Source organism: Rhagoletis pomonella, unplaced genomic scaffold (assembly GCF_013731165.1).
Source record: "Rhagoletis pomonella isolate Grant_MI unplaced genomic scaffold, Rhpom_1.0 Rhpom_scaffold_00013, whole genome shotgun sequence".
Taxonomy (NCBI): domain Eukaryota; kingdom Metazoa; phylum Arthropoda; class Insecta; order Diptera; family Tephritidae; genus Rhagoletis; species Rhagoletis pomonella.
In genome coordinates, this window is record NW_023458567.1 from 18791499 (window position 1) to 18800611 (window position 9113).

At 41.1% G+C, this 9113-nt stretch overlaps 3 protein-coding genes across 4 annotated transcripts in view; 1 reads left to right on the forward strand and 2 right to left on the reverse strand.

The window, feature by feature from the left end:
- Window positions 1-5732, forward strand: part of LOC118748389 — a 16455-nt gene extending 10723 nt beyond the window's left edge. Inside the window, exons 5-6 of the mRNA XM_036482760.1 lie at window positions 4869-5116; window positions 5198-5732. Coding sequence (XP_036338653.1) covers window positions 4869-5116; window positions 5198-5642 — 693 coding nt within the window. The 3' untranslated portion in view covers window positions 5643-5732. The remainder of the gene's footprint in view (window positions 1-4868; window positions 5117-5197) is intronic.
- Window positions 5704-6756, reverse strand: LOC118748922. Its single transcript, XM_036483663.1, has 2 exons — window positions 6419-6756; window positions 5704-6308 (listed from the first exon to the last, which is right to left on the reverse strand). Exons 1-2 carry the CDS (start codon window positions 6730-6732, stop codon window positions 5723-5725), a joined length of 900 nt encoding a protein of 299 aa, XP_036339556.1. The 5' UTR covers window positions 6733-6756; the 3' UTR covers window positions 5704-5722.
- Window positions 6757-6833: 77 nt separating this feature from the next.
- Window positions 6834-8816, reverse strand: LOC118748921 (mitochondrial ribonuclease P catalytic subunit). Of its 2 annotated transcripts, none has more exons than XM_036483662.1 (4): window positions 7536-8816; window positions 7335-7471; window positions 7079-7229; window positions 6834-7000 (listed from the first exon to the last, which is right to left on the reverse strand). In XM_036483662.1, the coding sequence occupies exons 1-4, from the start codon at window positions 8673-8675 to the stop codon at window positions 6860-6862; spliced, it is 1569 nt and encodes a 522-aa protein (XP_036339555.1). In that variant the 5' UTR covers window positions 8676-8816; the 3' UTR covers window positions 6834-6859. The 2 variants fall into 2 exon arrangements, with proteins under 2 accessions (XP_036339555.1, XP_036339554.1); XM_036483661.1 differs by having other exon boundaries at window positions 7079-7271; window positions 7536-8815.
- Window positions 8817-9113: the final 297 nt, after the last annotated feature.

A 9113-nucleotide genomic window follows, 5' to 3' on the forward strand; every position in this document is an offset into this window, starting at 1 on the left:
TGCGCACGAGGAGGACTCGAGCCCGGATCTCTCGACCGGCAGTCTAATGATTTGACCACTCGGACATTGCGACTCTTTGAGCGGCGCGGGCAAAAGGCATGCATAAACGCTATCAGTTGACTGTCTGTGTTTGTATTCACCACACATTTTTGGCGAACTTTTGTGACTCTCCTACTGAATACCCAAATCATCTCAAGTCACAAAAATAGTCACTAATTGCTAGTCTCAAATTTAGTGACTTGAGATTACTGAATCCCAGGGTTTAATTTGTATATGAAAATTGAAGTCGGTTTTGTTTTTTGCTTAAAAATTACTTGTTATGATACATAAGGCCACAAGAATTTACGTAAATTTAAAGATTCAACAACCTGATGAGAGCCATAAGCTGGAATATCAGCTAAAGTCCTGCAATTTAGATCTTTCCAACCGGACGAAGGGTATAGCGGAGCAGAGATTTCGTTGAGTCCCGTTTTTTCGGCGAGGTGGATAAGACCAAAGCCAAAATAATGGAAGGGGAAAGCATCCAAATCCATTGGTCCAAACGAAATTCTCGTTTGGTGCTAAAAAAGTCCGTTGTGTTTCAGAACGGATTGAACGGCGGTCTCCTCTCCAAAACGCCGAACCGTATTGCGCTCCCTTATATGACAGCGGTAAGCATGTCACAAGGTCATATAGTCTTCTTAGCTTCCTTTCTAAGGGATAGGTGCATGCCGTTTTTGGAGTCTTCTTCAAAATGGCAGATACGTTTTTCTATGAAGACTGGTTTGCCTTTTCAGTGGGCGTGTCAAAAGCTTTGGAAATAATAACTTTCTGTGGGTTAAAATTTTAGTGGATACATTTATTAATGCAGCCGCATCTCGCTGTGAAGAGCCGCTGTAGACTTCAATGAGAAATGTATTATAGTCGAGCAATTGTAATCGCATACCAGGAATCGACGATAATTCGATATTGGCGTACGGCATTTAAGAGCTCCTTCGAAAAAACACGTAACTGTTCTGTACAGGTAACAAAAATTTAGTAACCGGTAAATAAAGTTCCTGCAAATTTTTAAATCCTTTTCGCATTCTGTACTCTTGTAACTGGTAAATTTTGTTACCATCTCATAAGCTGGGCTCAAATCGTAACAGCCGTGAACGAGCAACGTCGCGTAAAATTGCATATTTCGGATTATAACAGTCGTGAACGTACTGCTCGTCTCGTAATTCCGAATACTGCATTACTAACGTACCTAGAATCGCGATGGCAAGAAGTGGTAACGTTTTTTGGTTGTTGTTGTTGTTGTAGCGGCTACCAAGCCTCGCTCAGGTCGGTTCATCCGTCAACGTTGTCGTCTGTTTCAGCTAAGGGGAGGTCCAGGAAGAGTGCGACTTCAACAGGGTCTGTCCATAAGGACAGGGGCGTCAGCTGGGTGGGGTTCTCAGGGCATGTGAAGAGGTGCCGAGAGTCATGTGGCGACTCTGCACATGCCGGGCATTGGTTGGGCACATCCTCATTAATTCTGCTCAGGTATGAGAGCATCTGGGCCTCGTCGTGTAGGTGGTGTTGGGGCGTCATCAGTAGGCATCCGGTCGCTGTCCGTAGTGCCGTGTTCTGGCAAGTCTGTAGCTTCAACCACTGCGTCCTGCCTGTCCCAGGTGACCACACGGGCGCTGCATAGTTTAGGACCGGCTTTGCCCAAAGTGCTGCTGGCCAGCGACTTAGGACCTTTTTGCGGCTCTGTACTTTGTTGACAATTTTATGCGCCGAGAAGGAGAGCAGACTGTCGAAGGTGACTCCGAGGATTTTCGGGTTATTCACCGTCGGTATTGTTACGCCATCAACGTGAATAGCCAGTTGCAGTCTGGCCTCCTTCGTCCAGGTGGTGAAGGTTGCCGAGGATTTCGCAGGGGATAGGGCAAGGCTCCTTGCAGTGAAGTAGGGAGAAAGTTCGGCGAGATAACCGTTTATTTTCGACCACAAGTCATCAATTCCCTTCCCAGACGCCATGATCGAACAATCGTCAGCATAACAGACAATATTGACACCTTCTGGTGGTTGAAGGAGCTTTGAGGTATAATAATTAAACAGTAATGGGGACAGGACACAACCCTGTGGTACCCTCTGTTTAATTTTTCGTAGCTTGCTGGTTTTGTCTCTAAAAACTACTGACGAGTGTCGGAACACTCAGGTAACTCGTCGACCACCGTTTGAGTCCCTGTGGGAGTGAGGAGGCATCTATGTCTTCTAGCAGCATTGAATGACTGACAGTGTCGAACGCCTTGGACAGATCCAACGCAACTAGAATAGTTCTCTCAAAGGGGCGGTTTCGGTTAAGGCCACGAGTTATCTGAGTGTTTATGGCGTTCAGTGCTGTTGTTCTGCTGTGCACTTTACGGAACCCATGCTGATGCTTCGCTGGGGTCAGGTGGTTCGTGAAATACGGGAGTAGCAAGGCCTCTAGTGGCTTCACTACCGCAGAAAGGGGGGTTATCGGGCGATAAGGCTTCTGTGATGGCTGGTTTCCCCGGTTTGAGCAGTGGGACCACTCTCCCCATCTTACAGATGTCTGGAATGACGAGAGTGGCCATTGACAAATTGAGGATCTCCGTTAGTTACGCTACTCCAGCAGGACCCAAATTTTTCAGCATCAGCATGCTTATTCCGTCGGGTCCAATAGCTTTGGAGGCTTTCGCCTTCCCGATGGCTACCCTTACCTTACCGCTGATGAAAACAAGAGGCGCGCTGGGTTTTGGCATTTTGTGCAGCCTTCTGGCCACTCGACGTTTGGCTTTATCTACCGGAGAATGCCGAATTAACTGCCGGCTAAAATAGCTCGCGCATCTCTCCGGGTCCGACAAAGCGAGGCCACGAAAGTTCAACTCTGTCGTCACGCTTCGCCGGGTTGCACAATGACTTCACGGTTGACCAAATCTTACTCACACCAGAGGCGAAGTTGCAGGTCTTCAGATGCTCTTCCCATTTCTTCCGCTTATGTAGGTTCACAAAGTGCCGAATCTCCGAATTGAGATCCCTGATCGGCCTGACGAAGGTTGTCACGCTCATCGGCTAGAACAGCCGCTTCAGCAGGAAAGTTCGGACGCGAATTCGTAATACATCCTGCTGGGATGAAGCGAGCTGCAGCAGCCGTGATAACCCTGCGAAATTTACGTTCACCTATGCGAACGTCGGTTCCCAGCAAACACAGTCTCTAACGTTACAGAAATTTGGATTTCTACATTAGATAACTAGGGTAATTATCTAATCGTTCTCGAGTCGGTGACGAAGTTAGATAATTATATTAGAATTCGATTCGAGAACGGTTAGAGCAACAACGCAAATTCAAATAAATGTAAATTAGCAATATTCCAAATGAATTACTCATAAATTATTTTTAAGTTCAAATAATTCATTATTATTTTATTGCAAATACATTTAATACAAATTTTACAAATAAAGCAAGGCAAAACAGCAGTTTGGAATTCACACTCGCATCCCATTAGCGATCAACATTGGAATACGATTAGAGAATCAATATTTTCTCGAGTCGAGAACTATGTCCCATTTTTGGTGAGATCGCTATGATTCTCGATAGTTTTTCGAGTCGTTCTCTAACGTTTGAGAGTCCTCCAATCATTCTCTAATCGATAACTAACCTCAAGGTTTGCCGGGTTGGTATGGGTAGTGCAGTGAAGGCACTTTCAGTAACATCGAAGCCTTTCCAGTCAGCTTTGGAAAAGTTGACATAGGTCCGGTGGTCCGCGGAAGCAAGGTCGGCAGGTTTATCAATCGAGATGACTAGGGGCAGATGGTCTGGTGCTAGGCGCCATGATACGCTGTTTATCAGACCAGCGCTGACAATTGTTAGATCTGACGAGCCCATAATCGTGGTGGGTGCGTCGTCGTTCATTGTGCAGAATGTCGAATCGTCTATCTGCTCAGCCAGATGTATTCCCCTACAATCATTTGACAGGCTTGAGTGCCAAAGATCGTAACGTATAGAATAACGTTGACAACGCCTAGCGCTGCTTGTTTAATGTCTGGTTGTCACTATATCAATTATATGATATTTTATAAGTAAATATATTTGGTTTAAATCTTAAGTTTTTATATGTTGAAAGTTTATTATTGAGTGTGTGAATCGGTAACAAAGTGCTATGGGGAAAGCTGTTGAATAATATTTTTACTATGGTGAGACAGTTTTGCCAATCTGCTGTGTGAAATGAAATCTTTTTTGACAGCAGTAAATTTTTGATAACCGCAGATTTAGTCGGAATAAAGTATTGCAAATTGAAGTGAAATTAATAGTTTAAGAAAACATCTACCATCACTGATAGCATTTCATCAATTCAAGCTTTTGTTTTACGAAAAATTACACACAGCAACAATCTTTGCGATTGTCAAAATTTTCTATGCATTTGTCAAAAATTTCACTAGCCTCATCAGCTACTGAAATTTTATTCACCTCATAGTTGTCAAAAATTTACTTGTCGCAAACTTTGTTACCGATTCACACACACCCTGAATAATCAAAAATTTTCTTTTTGATAACAAATTCATTGAACCATAAATTGATCATCAAGAATTTAAACAAGTATAAAAACATATAGGTAAAATACCCTACAGTCACTACCTCTCACTTAAGAATCATAATCAACGTTTTCGGAGTCATTCATATAACTTGTGATCGATAAAGCAGTCGTATTTAACCGACGCTTTTACCTCCGGTTTGTGTTAACCGAACATAGAACCAACGGCCCTCAATGAACTCGCTGGTCAAAGCCTCTTCTCACTTTAACGTTTTTTGAATCTCTTTTTTTTTAACTATTTTAACTTACGTATTTAATTTAATTTTTACTAAAGGAAATTTGCATATACTTTCCCCTGTATAGGTCTCGGCGTTTATGAGTATCGATTATGCGCTCATAGGAAATAACGCTAGCGTTCTAATCTCACCATTTTCAAAACATGGCTCATTAATAACGGTTTGTAATAAAATTAAAAAGCATACATTGAGGAATGTAGATGAATACGTCGTCATGTTGTTAGCTTGTGAACTACTCAGCATCATTGATCATCTACACTCAATTAATATAATACATGCAGACATTAAAGCAGATAATTTTATATTGATGAAGAAGTAAGTTTTGCTTGATTTTAACTGTACAGATAGTCCATTGATGTTCGTTGCTTAAATACTTCTTTATTTTGCGACTTTCAGTTTAGATTACCGCAGTAGTCAGTATTCTTTACAACTAATCGACTTTGGCGTATCAATAGATATGAAATTATTTGAGCGCGGGCAGACCTTCAATTACGTCCACAATGAAAATGCCTTCAAGTGTGTGGAAATGCGTGAAGGACGCCCGTGGACGTACCAATTGGACTTATATGGCTTGGCAGGTGTCATTCACGTCATGCTCTTCGGTAAATTCATGGATATTGCACAACGTGCCAATGGCATCTGGATGCATAAGACGCATGTGCCACGCTACATTAATCGCAACCTATGGGATTCAATATTTCAGTCTCTACTAAATATACGGGACTGTGGGTCGATGCCAAATTTGCAAAATCTGCGTGCACTTATTAAGGAAGACATAGCGGAGAAGGAAAAGTTCGTACTGAGGAAGGTGGCCGAGTTCAATGCAGCGTTAAGTGCTTGAAACTACGAAAATTTATTGATTTCCCAATGAAATATGCAGCAAGTAATTTTGTATTTCACATAATAAATTATAAGATTTTACTATACACAATTTTTCACGCTGCAGTTTTCGCATCTCCTCAGCATTAAAGCTAGTGCATTTGAGCGATTCAACTTTGTTTGATGAGCCTGATTGCGTGTATTCAATATTTTCTTTTCAGCAGCGCACATCAAACGGTCTTTGATATAGCGGTCCATTTCAAAGTCGGCCTCTTGTGGTACAATCTCATCCGGATGCTTAGTGGAGGCTGAATCAAGTGCTTTTATGATAAGACTCAGCAAGGCATGTGCCAATTTGTGACACACTTCGTACTCCATCGCTTCGGGTGTGGTGTAATAAATGGCATTTTGGTTAGTGGGTTGTACTCCGATGGCCAACAGAATATTGCAGAATATGCCGCGTTGCATACGCGAATAAGGCTCAACCAGCTGTGGTGGTATCTGCATTGTGGTAGCCAACTTCGCAATGAAGTTTGAAAATTTCTTAATCAACACGTTTAGATATTGCGTGCGACATTGGCGTTCCAGCTTGGTGAGCATCTCATAGTAAAGCTCCTGTTTGCGTTTGTGGAGATCCTCTAGTTTACGCTCCTTACATTTTTGATTCTTAATAATCTGTTCTAATTGTCTTAAAAATATCGCAGAAGAGTTAAGTAGAGAATTTATATGATTTGCATATTGATTATTATAGCTTTTATAAAAATAATACTAGTAATACAACTCATATTCTTTACTTACTCCGTAGATATTGCATTATATTTACGCGCTAATCGTTTGACACGCTGGCGTCTCTCCTTGGGCGTCAACACTTTTCCATACCCAACATAACTGTCAACAATGTGGCGTTTCTGCGTTGCGGCAATTTGATCGGTACGCGGCCGAACACTGAGCGGCGGTGAGGGTTTATATGCCATGCGCGCCACATAGGTTTTTAGTTTTACCATATTTTCGTGCTCTTCTTTCTTGTCCTCCAACATTTCTTCTTCCTCGGGTTCAATTGTGGACGAAGAAGGTAAAGGCTCATCCCAATCATCAACTCCTTCGCTAGCCATGGTTATATTTCACCGCCAAGATGTTAGAACAACAAATTTTTTTAACTGAAAAATTTGTAAAATGCTTGTATGCCCACAAAATTCTACCCACAGGCAAACAGTTTTAAAATTTTCTGAAAAATTTATTTCAATGTTTGTTAAATTTTATGCATAGCCAACTTTCAGGCACTTCAAATATTTCAGCTGGATTTGGCGAGTAGCTTTGCTTGTACGGAACGTGCCAAGTGTCCTGAACTTGATGTGCGCAAAGTACATGGCGTGTTGGTTCCTGCAATTATAGGTTTGCAATTATTGAAGCTGCACAGTTAAATCTTCATTCTATTGCCACATTTTGCCCATTTTTTACCTTCACTATGATCTTTCCATTCTCGATTTGTGTAATTAACGCATATTGATGCTCCAGCTGCCAGCGCCGAAAGATTGTACGCAACTCGCTTCCTAGTAAAAATGCATGCGAGCGCATTAGGTCACGCGAGAAAAAGTCGGTTGTCTGACCGCTTTTTAAAGTGGCGTACAAAAGAAAAGGATCGTCATGAGAACTATTTTTTGTATCCAAATGTAAGATTATTACTTAACTCAAATGCATTTCCAAAACTACTCACAGATTATTCGTTAGGAATAGGCTTGCATTTTTTCGTATATAAAGCATTGCATCTTTAGGCCAGCTATTCATATGCTTGCGACCCAGTACGAGTACATGCTTACGTTGATTTTTGAAATGTTTTACTACATTAGCTAGCTAAAGTACAAATATAAATATGTATGTAGTTAATAAATTTAAAAACACCAAAAACAAAGCTTACCAATGAGGCTAGTACTTTTGGCGGTTTTTTTGCACCCATTGAGTAGGCCACGTTTAGTCCGTCGATAACACAATCGTATGGCGCTGTTTGCGTAACAAAGCGCTTGAAACTTTCTACCTCCTCGGGTGTTGATTTCTGGAAGATATCGTTGCGTATGAGTACCTTATTTAAAAAGGAATTACTCAACTTGGCGTACTCTGCATCGCTAATGGCAATATTCCTCATTCGCAGGCTACAAATGCCACACTTTCCTTTTTTGTCTATTTGGGAGCATTTGGCAGTAAGTTCTTTAGGATTTATGTTTTCTGTTACATATTGCGCCACTTTGGCGGTTATAATAAGCTCGTGTTTCTCCAGGAACCATAACAATTTCTCAAAATTATTTTCAAAGTTTGCTTGTACCTTGGCTATATGATGCAAATATGCTAAATACGATTCGCATTTAGGTTCCTTTCGCTGCATTACAGTTTCCTCGAGTAGGTGCCAACCAGTTTCTAAATCTCCCTTTGTAAAAGCCTTTATCGTTAGCTCAGTGTAAGCAGCGGTACTTGGCGTAGCTGTTTGCCGCGTCATACGTAGAAGTTCTACACCGGCGCGCCAATCATTTGTACATACCAATCCATATATTAAATTTTCACACGTTGTGGCATCTAAGATTTCATAACGCTCTCGTAGCTGGGAATAAATATCTAAAATATACTGCTGTTCATCCGCGGTTAGTGCTGTATCATTTCCGCCTCTCGTATGGTATGCAGCATTGTAAATCCGCAATAGACGTCCTATTGTTGCCATGTTAGGTTCCAATCCACATCCACGTAAATACCGCACGTAGTTTTTAGCCAGTGAGAGTTGATCTGCCCCGCCGCACAAACCAAGTATTATGGCATCTACATTGTTGATATTTATGTGCTTGTACTTGGAAATCAAATTATTTCGCAAGTCCTCCCATTCGCAGGCCTTTAGTTCGCTTCTTTGCTGAAACAATTCTGTTTTAAAGCTCTGCAAGTGGTCTGAATGTGGAACACTCAACTGGGTGCGTTTGTAGGAACTAGCTTTCCTTGATAAGGTATTGACATCTTCTAGAACGGCAGATAATCGAAATAAGATTGCACTCTTACGGCATATTTTAAAATAAAACATTGTATTTAAATAAATAACCAGCTACTAAAATATAGAACTGTCAGGGTATGAAAATGAAGGAAATAGAATTAGAAACTATCGATGGCACTATGGTTTTTGACTATCGAATACATCGATGGTTTTGTAAACACTATCGATAGTTTTCACTAAGCATACAGGCGCGTATTCATAGTCCAGCAACTAAGTCGAAACTAACAAAGTTGCAACTTAAATTTAAGTACCAACTTAAAATTTACTTCTATTCATAGGCGCGTATTCATAGTCCAGCAACTAAGTCGAAACTAACAAAGTTGCAACTTAAATTTAAGTACCAACTTAAAATTTACTTCTATTCATGGTCGCATTTCAGACTTCCACTAAGTAGTTTCGACTTAGTTTACGATATAGCAAAACGAGTGTGAAAATGTATCGATTTTTCTTTACGATATTTTGGAAAAA

What these genes read in the sequence shown, in the direction of transcription:
- LOC118748922 (XM_036483663.1), bottom strand. Translation starts at nt 6,732, where the DNA reads ATGGCTAGCGAAGGAGTTGATGATTGGGATGAGCCTTTACCTTCTTCG. An exon ending in TATAATGCAATATCTACGGA is followed by an intron (nt 6,309 to 6,418) that starts GTAAGTAAAGAA and finishes GATATTTTTAAG; the next exon opens with ACAATTAGAACAGATTATTA.
- LOC118748921 (XM_036483661.1), bottom strand. Translation starts at nt 8,675, where the DNA reads ATGTTTTATTTTAAAATATGCCGTAAGAGTGCAATCTTATTTCGATTA. An exon ending in CAAAAGTACTAGCCTCATTG is followed by an intron (nt 7,472 to 7,535) that starts GTAAGCTTTGTT and finishes TTTGTACTTTAG; the next exon opens with CTAGCTAATGTAGTAAAACA. An exon ending in ATGGAAAGATCATAGTGAAG is followed by an intron (nt 7,001 to 7,078) that starts GTAAAAAATGGG and finishes CTATAATTGCAG; the next exon opens with GAACCAACACGCCATGTACT.